Source organism: Chiloscyllium plagiosum, chromosome 22 (assembly GCF_004010195.1).
Source record: "Chiloscyllium plagiosum isolate BGI_BamShark_2017 chromosome 22, ASM401019v2, whole genome shotgun sequence".
NCBI lineage: Eukaryota > Metazoa > Chordata > Chondrichthyes > Orectolobiformes > Hemiscylliidae > Chiloscyllium > Chiloscyllium plagiosum.
This window is the reverse complement of record NC_057731.1, coordinates 40,227,561-40,246,912: the sequence shown is the minus strand read 5'-3', so window position 1 is coordinate 40,246,912 and position 19,352 is coordinate 40,227,561. Positions and strand designations below refer to the sequence as shown.

Sequence of the window (19,352 nt, the reverse complement as noted above, 5' to 3'; positions counted from 1 at the left end):
GCCCCCCCCCCCACTCCAGCCTACCACCCTCACCTCAACCTCCTTCCATCTATCGCATTTCCAACACCCCTCCCCCAAGTCCTCCTCCCTACCTTTTATCTTAGCCTGCTGGACAAACTTTAAAAAAGCCTCATTCCTGAAGAAGGGCTTATGCCCGAAACGTCGATTCTCCTGTTCCCTGGATGCTGCCTGATTTGCTGCGCTTTTCCAGCAACACATTTCCAGCTCTGATCTCTAGCATCTGCAGACCTCACTTTCTCCTCTAAGAATAACCTTTCCCTTAGTGCTCCCCCTTTGCTGTGAACTCACTCTCACTGAGGCTGCTTTTTATAGGAAGATGGTTGTGATTGTTTGAGGTTGTTATAGATCAAGTACATCAGTGCAGGAGCTCCTCAGTGTAATGTTCTAGGCCCTACCATCTTCAGCTGCTCCATCAATGACTTTCCCTTGATTTTAAGGTCAAATATGGGGATGTTCACCAATGATTGCACCATGTTCAACACCTTTCACAATGACTCATATACTGAAACAATCTATGTTTGCCAGGAGCATCCGGAATAAGGTGGGTGAACTTGCAGCATTGGATTGGTACCTGGGACTTCAATATTGTGGCCATTTCGGAGACATGGATAAAGCAGGGACAGGAATGGTTGTTGCAGGTTCTGGGATTTAGATCTCTGTAAGAAAGAGAAAATGGTAAGGGGGGAGGCGTGGCATTGTTAGTCAAGGACAGTATTACAGTAGCAGAAAAGATGTTTGAAGACTTGTCTACTGAAGTAATATGGGCTGAGATTAGAAACAGGAAAGATCACCTGGATGGCAGTTTTCTATAGGCCTCTGAATGCTTCCAGAGAACTTGAGGGAAGGATAGCAAAGATGATTCTGGATAAGAGCAAGAGTAACAGTTTAGTTGTTATGGGGGACTTTAACTTTCCAAATATTGACTGGAAATGCTATAGTTCTAGTACTTTAGATGGGGCAGTTTTTGTCCAATGTATGCAGAATGGTTTCTTGACACAATATGCAGACAAGCCAACTAGGGGCGAGGCCACATTGGACTTGGTACTGGATGATGATCCAGGCCAGGTGGTAGATTTAGAGGTAGGTGAACACTTTGGTGATTGTTCTCACAATTCGGTTATATTTACTTTAGCGATGGAATGGGATAGGTATATATCGCAGGGCAAGTTATTGCTAGGGGAAAGGTAATTATGATACGAAAAGGCAAGATTTAGGATGCGTAGGATGGGGAAGGAAACTGCAGGGGATGGGCACAATTGAAATGTGGAGCTTATTCAAGGTACAGCTACTGAGTGTCTTTGATAAATATGCACCTGTCAGGCAGGGAGGGAATAGTTGAACGAGGGAGCCATTGAGCGAGGGACCCGTGGTTTACAAAATAAGTTGAATGTATTGTCAAGAAGAAGAAGAAGGCTTATGTTAGGATGAGAGTTACAGCGTTTGAGACTAACAAGTTAGCTGGGAAAGACCAAAAGAGAGAGCTAAGAAGAGCCGGGAGGGTACATGAAAAATTGCTGGCAGATAGGATCAAGGAAAACCCTAAGGCTTTCTATAGGTATATCAGGAATAGAAGAATGAATAGAATTGAGGTTCACAAGGAGGAGATATTAGCAATTCTGAAGAATGTGAAAATAGATAAGACCCCTGGGCCAGATGGGATTTATCCTGCGACTCTCCGGCAAGCCAGGGAGGAGATTGCAGAGTTTGGCTTTGATCTTTATGTTGTCATTGTCTACAGGAATAGTGCCAGAAGACTGGAAGATAGCAAATGTTGCTCTCTTGTTCAAGAAAGGGAGTACTGACAACCCTGGTAATTATAGACCAGTGAGCCTTACTTTGGTTGTGGGTATAGTGTTGGAAAAGCTTTTAGGAGATAGGATTTATAATCATCTAGAGAGGAATAAGTTGATTAGGGATAATCAATATGGTTTTGTGAAGGGTAGGTCGTGCCTCACAAACTTTATGAGTTCTTTGAGATGGTGACCAAACAGGTGAATGGGGGTAAATGTGGTGTATATGGATTTCAGTAAGGCAGTTGATAAGGTTCCCCACAGTAGGCTGTTGCACAAAATACGGAGGCATGGGATTGAGGGTGATTTAGTGGTTTGGATCAGAAATTAGCTAGCTGATAGAAGACAGGGCATGGAGGTTGATGGGAAATGTCCATCTTGGAGTTCCATTACTAGTGGTGTACCACAAGGATCTGTTTTGAGGCCACTGCTGTTTGTCATTTTTATAGATGACCTAGATGAGGCATAGAAAGATGGCTTAATAAATTTTCAGATCACACTAAGGTCGGTGGAGTTGTGGATGATGCTGAAGGGTGTTGCAAGTTACAGAAGGACATAGATAAGCTGCAGAGCTGGGCTGAGACGTGGCAAATGGAGCTTAATGGGGAAAAGTGTGAGGTGATTCACATTGGAAGGAGTAACAGGAATAAAAAGTACTGGGTTAATGGTAAGATCTTGGTAGTGTAGAAAAGCAGAGAGATCTCGGAGTCCATGTACATAGATTCCTGAAAATTGCCACCCACCTTGATAGGGTTGTTAAGAAGGCACATGGTGTGCTAACTTTTATTGCTAGAGAGATTGAGTTTTGGAGTCACGAGGTCATGTTGCAGCTGTACAAAACTCTGGTGCAGCCGCACTTGGAATATTGCATACAGTTCTGGTCACCACATTATAGAAAGGATGTGGAAGCTTTGTAAAAGATTTAGAGGAGATTACTAGGATATTGTCTGGTATGGAGGGAAGGTCTTATGAGGAAAGGCTGAGAGACTTGAGGCTGTTTTCATTTGAGAGAAGAATGTTGAGAGGTGACTTAATTGAGATATATATAATAAGAGGATTAGATAGGGTGGACAGTGAGAGCCTTTTTCCTTGGATGGTGATGGCTAGCATGAGGGACCATAGCTTTAAATTGAGGGGTGATAGGTATAGGACAGATGTCAGATGTCGTTTCTTTACTCAGAGAATAGTAGAGGCGTGGAATGCATTGCCTGCAACAGTAGTAGACTCACCAACTTTGCGGGCATTTAAATGGTCATTGGATAAACATATGGATGAAAATTGAATAGTGTAAGTTAGGTGGCTTCAGATTGGTTCCACAGGTCTATGCAACATCGAGGGCCAAAGGGCCTGTACTGCACTGTAGTGTTCTATGTTTAATCCAACAGGACCGAGGCTTGGGCTGACAAATGGCAAGTAACATTCATGCCTTACACACCGAAATGATTCTATGATTTTACTCACTCAAGTACCAGGCAACGACCATCTCCAATAAGAAACAATCTGCCCACCAGCCCTTGACATTCAATGATGTTATCATCACTGGATACCCCACTATCAACATCACAACGGTTGCTATTGACCAGAAACTCAACTGGACTCACCGCATAAACATGGTGGCTACAACAAGAACTGGCCAGAGGCTAGGAATACTGTGGCAAGTAACTTACCTCCTACTACCCAAAGCCTATTCATCATATATAAGGCGTAAGTCAGGAGTGTGATCGATATATCCCACTTTCCTCGATGGGTACAGCTCAATAACTTATAAGAACTCGACATCATCCAGGACAAAGAGCCCACTTGTTTAGCATCACATCCATAAGCATCCAAGTGTGTACTATCTGCAAGGTATGCTGCAGAAATTCACCAAAGATCCTGAGGCAGCATCTTCTAAACCACTTCCATCCAGAAAAACAAGGACAATAGATGGAAACACTATCATCTGCAAGTTCTCCTTCATGCCACTCACCAATCTGACTTGGAAATATATCACCAATCTTTTACTGGTGCTGGGTCAAAACATTGGTCAACCTATAGCTTGTGGACTGCAAGGGTTCAAGAAGGCAAGTCACCTGTATCTTCTCAAGGGCAACTAGTGGTGGGCAATAAATGCTGGCCACTCCGACACCCACATCTTACAAATAAATTTTAAAAATGATAAATTATATAGTACAGTAATTGCACAATCATGACTAAAGCCAAGAGAAAAGCACTATTACAGTGAGTAACTGGTAATACAATTGGAAGGAAGAAAAGGAAGTTAGGTTACAGAGCAAATGGTCATCTCGTCCTTCTGTGCTTCATAGTGCAATTCTCAGGCAGAAGGTGGAAAGTGTATAAAATGGAATCCTTACAGCGGAGATACAGTCTGTTTCAGCTCATCAAGCCTGCACCAACCCTGTAGGCAGAAGTGAAATCTCTGAATGAGCTGACATTAATGTCAACAACCAGAAGGGCTGGAATCCCTAAGAAAATAGAGGTTACCAGAAAATTACTGAGTCACACACTGACTATGCCAGAATTAAATACTCTAAGACTTTCAAGATGCTGGTGTTGGACTAGGGTGTACAAAGTTAAAAATCACACAACACCAGGTTATAGCAATGGATGTATGGGCACCGCACAACAATCAACAGGCAGGAGTGTTCCCTCCCAGTTGGGGAACCCTTCAGGACATTCGACCTCGGACCTTCGTGTGACCATCCTCTGAGGTGGACTTCGGGACGGGCAGCAGCGAAATGTGGAGAAAGTGAGGTCTGCAGATGCTGGAGATCAGAGCTGAAAATGTGTTGCTGGAAAAGCGCAGCAGGTCAGGCAGCATCCAGGGAACAGGAGAATCGACGTTTCGGGCATAAGGCTTATGCCTGAAGAAGGGCTTATGCCCGAAACTTCGATTCTCCTGTTCCCTGGATGCTGCCTGACCTGCTGCGCTTTTCCAGCAACACATTTTCAGCAGCGAAAAGTGGCCATGCAGAGGCTGATAGCTAAGTTCCAAACCCATAGGCAGGGCCTCAACCGGGACCTTGGGTTCATGTCACACTACAGATGACCACCATTGCACTATACACACACACAGACAGACACACAGGCACTCCTATACACACAGACACGCACACAGGCACACACATTCCTACACTCACACATGCATCCTCTCACAGACTTACACCACTTTACACTCACACACACACATATACACTCTCTCTCACAGACTCTCATAACCCCCCTACCCCAGACACACACACACACACACAAAAAAAAACCCACATGCACACATATACATATACGTTTGTGGGGTGAATTTGTACTTGCAGAGTTAGATTTTACTTTGCTCAAAAACTGCATGAATCCATGTAAGACTCTGTTAACTCACTTTTTAGATTAGAATCAGTCTAAACATTATGGCACAGACAGGGAACACAGGTGGCTAACACCTTCAACATATTATCTGGCTGACACCAATTGTTACAGTTAACCTGACAATGTAACTATTAAAAAAACGTTTTGTGATTTACATATGGAAGAAGTGAAAGTATCATGTTATTCTAACAGATGAAAGACTCAACAATCAAGATATTTTTCAATGTATAATTTCAGTTACATCACACTGTAAACTTTTGCTATAAATTCTGTGTCTTACAATTGCATCCTCCACAATCACCTGATGAAGAGCGGTGCTCCGAAAGCTAGTGTGCTTCCAATTAAACCTGTTCGACTATAACCTGATGTTGTGTGATTTTTAACTAAGACTTTCAGTCCTTCTGAAGTGCTGCTTGTTTCCTATCTGAAGCAAATATGCAGCAGAACATTCACTTGTGCAGTATAGTGCTTAGCCTGTTATGGGAAACCTCAAGTTGGTGTTCATGTCAACCCCTTCCAATTTATTTGCAGCATCTCTTCCTTTGTAAATGTCCGAGTGCACCTTCCTATAACTCACAAATGAGCTCTCTTGGAATGGATGTACCCATTCTAGACCTTTACACTACAGAATGTGACATAAAATGAGGTGAAAAGCTCAAATATACTATATAATCTTCCTCTGGTGAATTTAAAAGAACAAGGTTGTACCACAGGTTGGCATTCAGCAGTAACCATTGCATGAAATGGATATTGTAGCTTACTGCAAGCATTAGGTTCAACACAAAATTATAAAACAGCATGACCTGCACACTACTGACTGCAGCAAGAGAACAAGGAAAATGCAGGTCTATAAATCAGTTTGAAAGACTCCAGTGGACATGAGGAAGCAATTCTGCACTGGAAGTCAGTTTCCAAACTTGAAAACCAGATGGAGTAGTGAAAGTGGCAGACAAGATTGTGCACTCAGCTAAAAGCACCTATGTATTTGACTCTGTTTCAAGCATTTATCAATTATCAGATGCTGAAACTGAGCACCTCCCAAACTAATAAGTATTATTTCACATCACTCTGAATGATGGTGCACATTTTCCTTAGGGTGGTAACGTCCTTTCTAATGTGCTTCATGCTACTATGTGAAGAATTAAGTTTATTTTTTATGCCATAACTTCACACTGATTGTGAGGCAGAGAACTAACCTAAGTAGCTTTGCTGTGAATAGTCATAGATTGCCAATTCACTGAGCTGCTTTTCTATATTCTGAAAACATAAGTGTGATATAGTATAATACATTTCAATATAAATAAGTATAATTTTCAGTGTGTACAAATGCCAAAAAAGTTACACTAATATTTTGCAAAATGTTAGTTTGGTCCTAACTGGAAAACTCTGATCAATTTCAGGCAGCATTCTTTAGGAAGAAATGTCAAGGATTTCGAGAAAATACAGTGCATACGCACTTAGGTAGTTCCATGGATGAGGGAAATAGTTACATGAATAAACTAAAGAAACATAGTTTATTCCTCTTAGCTATCTCTATATTAAGAGTTGATCTGATAGAGATGTTTGAAATCATGAAAAGCTTACACGGAGTAATTAAATGGAAAACAACTGAAAGGGGTCAGTAACTGGGGGCACAGATAGAAGATAACCAACAAGATGGAAAAGGAAGGAAAACTTTTTATGAAATAGTAAGTATCATTTCAAATACTTTATCTGGTAGAATGGTGGTTAAAAATTGAAATGTACTCTTCTGCTCCCTGAGCAGAAGAGTAAAGGCAGGAAATGTAAGAAAATATATCAACAATAAAATAATCTTGGCAATAAGAAAACATTTCCAATTTTCCCCTTAAGATTTAAACAGCAAGTTCAGAACCTCGCGAATGAGTGGCGGTTATCTTTTTTCCAAACAGTATCTCAGTTTTGGCCCAACTCGTCACTTTTCCATGCAGCTACTAAATCTCATCTTCTTTCCCAAGATAGTGCCAATTCCTAACATGAAAGTCAGGCAGCACCTTGCTGCTTGCTTCTTTGTGCCTTCATCGCAACCTCCCTGCATCCTCTATGGACATCAGCCCCTTCCACTGTTCATTCACACAAGTCAACATCAGCAAACCACAAGCCTCATCATGTCATCATGCTCACATTTGGACCAACTCTCACACTACTTCAGATTTTCACTTGGGAGCTCAGGAACATCTATGAATTGTATATTTTTGCCAGATTGCTTTGTACAGGGACACATGTGCATATCATTAATCTAACATCTAAGCATGTCTCTTAGTTTATTTTGTTGGTGCTCATTCACTTTACACTTATTTGGAAGCAGCCCATCTCTTTGTTACATTTTTTTAGGGCCTAGGATTTTCAGCATGAAGTTAGAGCTGTCAGACTCTCTGGGATTGCATTGCTTTTAAGTGTATAGCCTCTTCAACGTTAAGTTATAAGTGTAAGCCACCATGACTTGCTTTACCTATTAGCGTAGGAGAGGCTGGCAACAAGTTACGGTTCAGAACAGTGAGCAGTAATGTGGGTGGACATGTTGCTGTACAACACAAGGCTACATCAATGTCACACCTACACATGTTCCAGTAGCTTACATGGCAAACACAGTGTATGTGCTTCAACCAAATGGGCTTGTCTGAAAGTCAAGGGACCAGTCCTTACTCAGGGAAAAGGGATCTACAGTCAGTTAAGGAGCTCAACCAACTTCATGCTGGAAAAGGAGTTTGATCACGGTCAGTCAGGTGCTTCATCCTACTCAAGTCTGGAGATCGGTGTCCTTGCAGCCCAGAGATTTGGCAACAGATAGTCCTGGAGGTTAATTGCAGTTAGTCCCGGGATTATGGGCCAGTCAATTTGGTGTGGAGACATGAGTTTGGGGGCAGTGTCCGGCTCACTGAGGAATGTTCTGTCAAGTTTTGGGGCATTGGGCTCAGGTCAGTCCTTGGGGTTTGAGCAATAATGGTCAGAGAACTTATCATGTGGGTGGCTCATGAAGCCCTGGGAGGTTCAAGTCTGAGAATGCACTTGACTAGGTTCCTGAGGGAATGATTTTAATGAAAAGGGAGACATCAAGACAGAAGGACAGGAACCCATTAAGCAAAGGAAGGGACAGGGTGCTCCTGGAGGAGGAGGGATTTTCAGAAGTTCCAATCACTCTGCCAAACACATTAGGAGCATGTATGGCAAACAAGGGCATGGTAATTTGCAAATCCCTGGGTTCAGGGTGTAAACTTGGGACATAATCATCTGCTGGAGCAGGACTTCAACTCATGAGAACTGGATGGCCATTTCATCCCAGTTGCTATCAAGATTACAGTTCCCTTGAGTTTTCTGCCAGTGGCTCATTTTCAGGTATGCATCTCCTAATTCTTGACCACATATTGTAGCTATATTGCATGGCCCTGCCAGAGTACAAGCATCAAAATCTCATCTTTGGGAAGTTTATGTCTGTTTCACTGGTGGAATTATGGACATTTTATTTTCAGTCTGTATCAGTCTAAGGGTTTTCTAAAGCTGCCATCAGCAAATGCATCTGAGGTGACACTGATGTCAACTTTTCCAGATTACACCTACTTATATCATTTTTCAGTGATGAGGAAGTCAAGCAACCTCATTGTGGTTTTCTCCACCATCCCTGGCTTCCCTCACATGTAGGGTGCTATAGATTGCACACACTTTGCTTTGAAATCGCAGATCCATGACAGCAAGTTTGTCAACAGAAAAGGCTTCTAGTTTTAAAATACATTGGTGACCTGCTGTGTATATACTGGAGAGCTCACACGTTTCTGCATCCTTCCTAGGTCCTGGCACTATACAGGAATGCCTGCTGGCAGACAAGGGCTACCCTCCATGCATGCTGATGACACCTTTAGAAAACCCTTAGACTGATACAGACTGAAAATAAAATGTTGTCTTTAATTCCACCAGTGAAACAGACACAAACCTCCCAAAGATGAGGTTCAATGCTCGTAGCTCTCTGGCAGGGCCATACAATATAGCCACACAATATGTATGCCTGCTCACTGCAGCATGCTGTGTCCTTTACTACTAAGGCATCAAAGAGGGGAACGCATGAAATGAGGATTGACAGAAATCTTCAGAGGATGATTTCACACTAGTATGAAACTTTGTCATGATTGAATGAAGGAGCATCAGATGTTGTAAAGGCTCTCACCAATTCACGACCTTAAATTTTTATTAGACAACAGGAAAGCATTAAAAGATCAAACTATTAAACTGCACTTGAATTGGGATTATACAGGGAATGCAGGCACTCTAATGAGAGAGGTTCACAAAGACGCCTTGCCTGCATGCTGATGCTGAAGGTGCTGCCATTTCTGAAGAAATCCTCATATTCTTACTCCACACAATGCTGCACCTATCAAGGATCTTCATTATTATATAGCCATGGTAAATCTTACATCTGTCTGAAACCAAGAATCTAAAGGTTAAGCAGCATCCTCCAACTGCGCAGCACTGCAACAGACTCTCAGATATGCCCTGCATGGAAAAGTGATGTGGGGGAGACATCTTATGGCTTTCCTGGAAGAAGGTGTTCTATATCAGACTTGTTGGACATCATGGAATGGCAGTCTGACTGCCATCTGCAAACAAAGTGTAGTGCCATTGCTCCTTTCTGATCTGCATGGTATTCCTTGGAAGATGAGGCCCTTCAATGAGGGCAATTTTTATGCTTCTACATAGACTTTGCTCAGTTGACCAGAGTCAGATGTAGCTGCTGAAGCTCTTTGGCATACTTTACAGTTGGAGATTGTACATGTGGTAATAGTAAGAATGAGAACTTCTCCCCACTCCCCCTCCCACCCCCCCTGGAAAAAAACCATATTATCATGTATCCAGTGCTGCCTTTCTTGGATAATGACGTGGACATTTTGTCTTGTGTTCAGTTCTAGGCACCTTATTTAAAGAAGGATATTACAGCCCTGTACAGAGTTCATAAGAGATTTCCTATAATGATATCAGGGATGAGGGATTTTAGATACAAGGGATGATAAGAGAAATGGGCTGATTTTCCTTGGAGCAGAGAAGATTAAGAGATGATCTTATTGCAGTGTTTAAAATTATGAACAATTTTGACTGGGTAAAGAAGAATTTTTTTTCCATTTACCTACATCTGTAACTAGTGGGTCACAATTTCAAAATTGTCAGCAAATGAGTTAGGAGTAACATAAGGAGAAACTTCTTAACTCCAGAGTTGTTAGGATTTAGAACGTGTGGCCTCGGTGAGTGGTGGAGGTGGATTCCATACAAGATTTCAAAGAGAGCTGGATATATACTTGACAGTAATTAGTATAGAGAACTATGGAGATAGGGCTGGAGAATAGGACCAGCTGGAAGCCATGTACAGACACGATGGATCAAACGGCCTCCTTCTGTGCTGTAAAATTCTATGATTCTATGATCTTACAGTCCAAGGCAGTGAGCACCTCTTGTACCTTGTGCAAGCTATGAGACATTGGAAGGTGATTGTGACTTCTGCAATTTGGGTGAATCGTTACAGCTAACCTGACAAAACTTGTAATGTTGTTTGATATGGTTAAGGTTCCTGTGGCCAAGACATAATCGGTCAATGAATGAGATCCACATTCAAAATTGTGTGATAATAAATATCTTGGGCAGCACGGTGGCACAGTGGTTAGCACTGCTGCCTCGCAGCGCCAGAGACCCGGGTTCAATTCCCGACTCAGGCGACTGACTGTGTGGAGTTTGCACGTTCTCCCCGTGTCTGGGTGGGTTTCCTCCGGGGGCTCCGGTTTCCTCCCACAGTCACAAAGATGTGCAAGTCAGGTGAATTGGCCATGCTAAATTGCCCGTAGTGTTAGGTAAAAGGGGTAAATGTAGGGGTATGGGTGGGTTACGCTTCGGCGGGTCGGTGTGGACTTGTTGGGCCAAAGGGCCTGTTTCCACACTGTAAGTAATCTAATCTAATCTTTAAATTTTGTTGTGATCGTCTGCTTAACATTATTGCATTATCTCCCTTTGAAAGGCTTCACATCACACAAATGTCTGATCTTACAGAGTAAATAGAAAACACTTACTCTGCCCATTCTGGATACAGTCACAGTCATTTTCCATGTTGATTGTACACTTCCGATTTGGATGAGGATGAAAGAGAACATGGGTAGCGCTCCACAAACTGAGTCATAGGCACAATTAGCAATGATCTACAAAACCTTCGTGTTTCTTTCTGCTCTGTCCTACAATTCTATTTCATTAATCTTTCCCATGTTCCTACCCAACCTGTTTAATTAGCTACTCACCTTTCCACTTTTTCCCCATGACCCCCAGTTATATCAAATGTCTTTATATATGATCCCTGCATCAAAGCCTGTCTCGTGGTGACTGTTAATGACGACACCTCCCCTGCTTCCTAAGTACCCACTATCATACCCCACCATTATATGCTGAATTGCTCCCATTCATAATTATTTTCCTATCTGCAAACCAATCCCTACAATTGACTGACCCAAATAATCTTCTCTGACTTTCAGTGAACAGATCCCTTGGACAGACTAAGCCCAGCACCCTGACTGCTTTGGAAAGTCAGTCCTGGCTGATGATCGACCAGAACCTGACTAATTTGTATGCAGCTCCCAACTGACTCACCGTCAATCCCAGAGTGTTATACTAGACCCTCAAGACCACCCAGACTGTAGTGATAAAGACCCATGAATCTGATTATAATCAAGCCAGTAGACTGATATTGGACAATGCTTTTGACTTAATTTGCTCATGATCCCGGACTGACAACAGTCCTCAGGACTTAACCTTACTTAGAGTTTGAGACATGGCCATTCAGCTGTCACATATGACAGTGTGTTTGGTGCATAAATTGCTGGTACATATTGCCACTGTCATGGCTTAGCTTTGTACTACACAGCCACAAATCTGCCCTGTTGACTGATTACTTCCAGCAAATAAGACAGGTTGCTTGATTTTGTAACTACACTGCAATAGAAGGCAAGACAGAAACACTGTGAGCCTGTAAGTTTTGACACAAATAGAAAGATGCTGTGAGAAGTGAGAAACACTGACAACACACTTTCCTTGACAGGAGAACTGTATTTTAAGCATGTCAGAAATATCTTATGATAACTTGGTGAACTGCTGTCAATCTCTGTGGAGCATGCATGCAGTTGCTGCCAATGGCATATGTCCAGAGAGTGGAGGACTGCTAGCTCAGCTGGAGACCTAAAGAGCAAGCAAGCTGGAGTTGTCAGATCCATGACTTTCATGTCAAGAACTATTGCGATCTCTTTTCTCTCCACTATGTGGGAAAGTAGCAAATTGCATATAAACGAGATGAGATTAAGTACTAATGAGATATTAATACATGCAAATCGGCCTTACGCTGCTCACTAAAGAGATTCTTGTCTCACCATTCAAACTTTGAGATGAAAATCAGACATTTTTCTCTGAAAGTTGAAAATTTCATTTTCTGCCAAATTTTTCTGTCTTTCTCACTCTTGCTCTTATCATTCAGGAGCTAGGAAAATTCAGGCAATTTTGAATGCAATTTACAAAATACTCATGCATCATTCTACCATTATAACAAATTTAGATAATATCACTGAAACTTATGAGTTTAAATTATTATTATGAAAAATTAGTTATTTCTGAAACATAGCAAAACTGTTGATGTTATAATGTTACAGTCCATAGAAGTACATTCGGTCATAAAATATTTGAATACTGATGATACATCCCAAAATAATTAAGAAGTACAAAGCACATTTCACGAATTTAAGCACAAGTATTCTGAAAATACTACTTTATAATTAAAATCTTAACAGATACAACCAATGACATGATTTCAGATTTCAGTTTTGCATTGTACAAACACTGTACCTGTTGATGCTTACAGTACTGTAAAGCAGTTTTAATTATATTGAATAATTTTGATGTTAATATCATTTGCTGCAACATTATTACTGTGTCAATAAAGTCCATTGTCCTCTATTTCCTTAAAACATCAATATATGACATTTGCTCATTTTAGCGTGAATGTGAGTGAAAATGATATGAAATAAAGAGACAGTAATTCATTTTGTTAAACTCTGAATTTGAGGTGAATTGTACCTCTCCAAAAACAGTTATGAATTGGCAGGTAAAAGGAAAAAGAAGGCATTCTTCCTGCTGCTAGGTTATTAGTATTTTATTCCTTGTCGGACCTGGTGTTACTAAGTTCAACAAAAGGACAGATTTCATACTATTCAAGTGGCATTACATAGGCAGTGGGCACAACAGAGTAAACCATTTATATTTAGGCTACAAAAGGTTAGCCATGCAATTGTATAGAACCGTTCCCAGTGTTTCAATAAGATGCTAGTTTGCAGAGAAAATGGTGTGGGGAGGAATTTACAAAAGGTGAAATTATTGTATTTCACAAGGCAACTAGGGATAGATAATAAATGCTTGGCTTTTTTTTCATTCATGGGACATGGTCATCACTGGTGAGGCCTGTATTCATTACTATCTCTAACTGCCTAGTTGAAATCAACCACATCGCTGTGAGTCTAGAGTTGCATGTAGGCCAGACCAGGTAGCATAGCAGATTTCCTTCTCTAAAGAATATTAATGAACCAGATGGGTTTTTCCGACAGTCAGCAACAGTTTCACAATCATTAGACTCTTAATCCCAGATTTTTTTAAATTCAAATTCCACTATTTGCCATGATGTGATTTGAATCTGGGTCTCTCAGACATTACCTAGGTCTCTGGATTAATAAACTAGTGATAATATCACTAGGACATCGCTTCCCCTTACCAGCGCCTCATTTGCTGAGAATAAATTAACAAAAATAAGAGGTTCTGATTTACTACAGAATTGAGATATCCTTGTGAAAGTTTAGGGCAGATGGGACTGGCACAGTGGCTCAGTGGTTAGCCCTGCTGCCTCACAGCACCATGGTCCCAGGTTCGATTCCAGCCTCAGGTGACTGTCTCTGTGGAGTTTGCACATTCTCCCTGTATCTGCATGGGTTTCTTCTGGGTGTTCTGGTTTCCTCCCACAGTCCAAAGATGTGCAGGTCAGGTGAATTGGTCATGGCAAATTAGTCAGAGGGAAATGGGTCAGTGTAGACTGCTTGGGCTGGACGGCCTGTTTCCACACTGTAGGGAATCTAAATAAAAAGTTTCAACTTTTATGTCTTTTATTCTTCTAGGTACCTAAAGAGAACATTAACATAGACAACGACTTATTTGACTATTGTGCACAGATGGGTTGAAATGTAATAGCTTACAAAATGTGGAAAATATTAAAATGATAAAACAGAAATTTCTGGCAATGTTCAACAGGTTAGGCAGTATCTCAGGATAAAATGCTAACTTTTTCCATCTCCACAGATGTTGCCTTACTCTGTTTAGTATTTCAACAATTTCAGTTTACTTTGACATTTCCAACACATGTATGATTTTACTTTTGTATAATTAAAATGATAGTACTTGTATACACCGTTATAATTTTAACAGCTGAAATGCTTTCAGAATTCTTACTCACAAAGGGTCATGCAGTGAAATGCTTAAAGTTACCAGCTATTCTCCTTTCATGTGTTTGTTTTGGCTTTAAATAGAAGAGTACTTAAAACATGAGAATATTACAATGACTACACTTTTGGAAATTCCTCTCTGCAGTATTGCTTTCCCATTGTACCATATATCATGATGTGGATGTGCTGGTGCTGGATTGGGGTGAACAAACTCAGAAATCCCCCGACACCAGATTATAGTACAACAGGTTGATTTGAAATCACAAGCTTTTGGAGAGCTACTCCTTCATCAGGTGACGTGTGACTTCTGACTTTGAATATATATCATAGCTTCTCAATAATCCTGTCTATTTCCCTGCTAAATGCTTACTTTATGTCAACACAGCATTTTCTCTACACACCTTTGCCAACAGTCACAATGTTATAATTCCTGAAGAAGGGCCTGTGCCCGAAACGTCGAATCTCCTGTTCCCTGGATGCTGCCTGACCTGCTGTGCTGTTCCAGCAATAAAGTTTCAACTATAATTTTCCACTCACTGGTTTAATACACCCAATTAAATGGGATAGCAGAAAGAATGGGAGAAGGAAAAGGACTTTTTATGTCCCCGAACTGATTTCTCTCCAATGAATTGTAAATATCAGAACAATAGTGCAAAGTTAATAAATTGTTAAAAGATCATTAGCTATGCTGGAACAACTTCTTTCCTTCAAGCTAACATTATGTCTTCCACTTTAATGCCATTCTGAAAAAAAGGACTTCTCCACTTATTATTTTCTTTACACTTTGAGGGGCTGTCACATCTACCAGAAAAAAGCTTTCATTTGCCAACACTTGCAAGGTTTCATCATCAAATTATTCGATGTAAATATTGGAATATAAATGAATCCATATGCTACCACAAGATTAACAAACATTGACAGTTATTCCATTCACCTGTCTGGGAAATGTTCAAGGATCACTACAGAAATGTTTTCTCTATTTTGCTATGAACAAGATATATCTCACAACTCATTTCACAGCTGTGAATTTCTGCAGTTTATCAGTTCATTTAATGACAGGAAAACAGGCATTTCTTTCATTTTTAAATGAGAGGAATGTGAAGTCACAATAGTTGCTGAACAAAATAGTATCATATTTAGTTAAGTGTCTGGAAAATTACTGAAAATTAATTAGGTGAAATTATCTTTACACTGAACAAGACTTCAGGGACTGATGACAATGGACAGTACTTTAAAAAGTGTCGACTGTATGAAAGTCTTAATAGGTAACAATGTTGAATGTGCAGTTTTTGTGTGTATTGCAGGACTATAAACAATTTGTATTTTTATTTCTGTTGTAAAAGTTAGCAAAGCTGAAAACAAATTTAATTTACACTTTACCAATAAAGCACTCTTTGAATGGGTATATGCAATGAGATCTGCCACAGATTATGTGAAAAGTCATCAAAAGCTTCTTCAGAAATTCTTGCCTGAAGCCAGATCAAAAGGTGAACACCTGGAAGCCAGCAATGCCAACCCAGCAAAAAGTAATCCAATACTCTTCCCTGCTCATATATTTGGTCTTGTTGCACCAAACACTTTACATAAGCTTTATTTATTGCCTCAAACTTCATGTTTCTAATGTAAAACAATAGTTAACAATTTCACTTTGTTAAAAAATATTTTCAGGGTGGGGTTGATGATTAGGATGCATAGTTTACCATCTTGAAGGTCTTCATAGATCTTCTTATACTGGTTTAATGAAACCACTTGAGCCTTTATAGTCTGTAGCATTGCTCTCAAGTCTGTGATCGTCCCTTCATAGTACCTGGTTTGCTTTGCAATTTCCTCCTGTAGACCTTGATAGTCCTGATGGAGCCTAACAAATAACAATGAGGTCGGATTTTAGCCACGATCTTACTGAGTGATAGAGGGCACATGAAAAAACAAACAACCTATCCTTATTCCTACTTCTTTAATCTTCCAAAATCTTAGGAATTAAGCATTCAGAGACAATTACTGTGCAGGATACATTAGAATTTTGTGTGTATTCTCAAGAATTTATTTTCACTATATAAAAGTGCTTATATTCCAAACAAGATTATTCTCAAAATACAACTATTTCATATGTTCCAAAAATCACATCCCAGAAAAACATGAGCACACCCAAATCACACACTTCAAATTCCAGTTCATCTAACTATGCCTCAATAGTCCACTTAGTGTCTTACTCTTTAAACTTCTTAATTTTCTTCCACTGCATTTCTCTCATTCTCTTTTTTTTATTGCTACTCGTCCCTTCTTTGGTAATGTCTGCCTTTTTTACACGCATCTCTGTTTCCTACCTATTTTACTCTGCAGCTAATGTCAAAATTAATTTAAATACAAAGAGTTAGAGAATTGCCTTCCCTCAGTTCTGTGTTCATCTACCATTTCACTGATGGCATAACTGATTTAAAATGGTTAATGTATTATTTATTAGTGAAATTTTATCCGAATTAAAGGTACAACTCAAATGCATGTGGTAATTTGTAATAAGATGGATGAACTTGCAAATTGGCTTGCATATCCCACTCACTTACCAGCACTTAGGTTATGTATTCTAATGTGGCAATTAATTAGAGACTACATTTTTTAAATGTCTGAACACAAAAAAGACATTCAGAAATAAATGGAACATTTGCTAAAATGTAAGCACACATTAAAACAGAAATACATTTTTAATCTGAAAGGATGAGGTATAAATAACAAGGTTTTACATGTTGACTAAATAAATTATAGTGCAAAAGAATTATGATAATTTAGTGACATGCAATAAATTATGGCTAGTCGGATCAAAAGTATTAATGACTTTTTTTTTCCACTCGGAGTTTTGTACTTTAACAAAATGTCAAATTACTGACATATCTTTAATAATTACTGTTATTTTATTTTCATCATAATATGATCAAAAAATCAACATGAGAATAATAATTAACACTGAAGACATTATCATGTGTATAATTTCAAATCCATTCTTTGCAAATGTATCTACTTTTGAATTATTCATGAAATAAACCAATTATTATCAGAAAATCAGAAACTCTTTCAGTCTAGCCAATTGGTTTCTCGCATGGAAGAAGCTATTTAGTTGCCTCTTCCATATAACAGAAAACATCAAAGTTAAAAAATTAACAAAACAGGAAATAAAATTAGCATGCAACAATAATATGAGCTCTAATACGGTCGAGAACATGACAATGCAATACGAATATCCATCTCTATTTACCTTTTGGTCTCCTCAGTTTTTTCATGCATCTTGTCATTGAGGAAAGTAATGTGATCTTCCAGCATTTCATTGCTCTTGTTCAGTTCAGCTACTTTGAGTTGCAAATCAATTTGGTCTTGCTTCTTCTGCAACAAACTGAAAAGGTATTGAGCATTATTTGTGCATATTATCACATTTGCTATTTCCACATGATGAATCGTGATGCTATAATGCCAGTGAAAAATAAAATGAGCCTGCTGGTGCTTGGAGAGGTTATATGCCAATAATTTCCTGGGTTAGAAAGTCTGCCAATTGAATGCAGTACTCATTGGCATACATGCCATGTAAAACAGGTGTAATTAGCTGGAATGTGTGGAAACTGGAATGCTAACTTTAAATAGGTAACTCACACTTCAGTGCAGGAAGAAACAGTGTTTGGCACATTTATATGATTTTTTTTCTTCACATGACTTTCCAAGCTTTTCATCCTAAGTTTCAAAAATAATACAGAACGAGCACCGAAACCAAGCAGCTAGATAAGACAGCATGATGTCAAGCTGGAGAAGAACACAGAACTTAGTGAAAAACATCTCTTAGCCTTGCTGGAGACTCTGACAATCTAAATGTGAGAGACACAATAATACATGTGCATGCTGAAATCATTGAGGTCATCTGAAATGAGCTGACAAAGACCTTAGAACTGCAGACAGCAAGTCAATTTGTATAAAGTACATTTCTTGCCCTTCTTGGGAACCAACACATTTTCCGTCTTCCTACCAACCCTACACAATGCACCTTGGTTAAGGTGGGCAGGGAGGTGTCTTACTTGGCAGTTTATTCCATGATACTAGTTTCAAATATCATATCAACAATTATTTGCACATATAAAACTCTAAACCCCTTCATATACTTTTACAGGTTGATACCCCAACAGACCTTACTTCGATACCATGTCAGACTCATTAACTGCCAACCTTCGCATCAATAAATAGTGTTTGTCAGGAGAAAATGGACTGCAGATTTCTTCTCTGTGTGAGTGGAAGCCTTTAGTGGGGATTGTAATGTCATATGGGGAGTGTTGCTGTGGGCTGGGGATGCATGGTTGGAGGTTGGCGGGGGAGCTCTGCCTAATTGTTCAGGCTAGGCATAAGACACAAGTATAAGAGACAAGTGGATCCAGCAAGCCTTACCTAGATATGCCTGTTTGGTTCTGAGGAACAGTCACTGAACCCAAAATGTTAACTCTGATTTCTCTCATCAGGTGCTGCTGAGCTTTTCCAGCAATTTCTGTTTCAGTTTCAGATTTCCAGCATCTACAGTTCTATGGTTTTTTTCATACCTGCCGGGTTTCCTGAAGGGCAGAATCAAGTAGAATCAAACAACTTTGGATTGGACTTTGCTGGCCTCTAAGAAAGAATTATATAGGTATTGGACCTAGTAGAAAGG

The 19,352-nt window shown here is 39.9% G+C and overlaps 1 protein-coding gene across 1 annotated transcript in view; it reads right to left on the bottom strand.

Moving 5' to 3' along the window:
• The window catches only part of LOC122561234, a 322,916-nt gene that overhangs the window by 259,619 nt on the left and 43,945 nt on the right, over positions 1-19,352 (bottom strand). Inside the window, exons 7-8 of the mRNA XM_043712844.1 lie at positions 17,928-18,062; positions 16,381-16,538 (exon numbers count right to left, since the gene is read on the bottom strand). Of these exons, the coding sequence (XP_043568779.1) occupies positions 16,381-16,538; positions 17,928-18,062 (293 nt within the window). The remainder of the gene's footprint in view (positions 1-16,380; positions 16,539-17,927; positions 18,063-19,352) is intronic.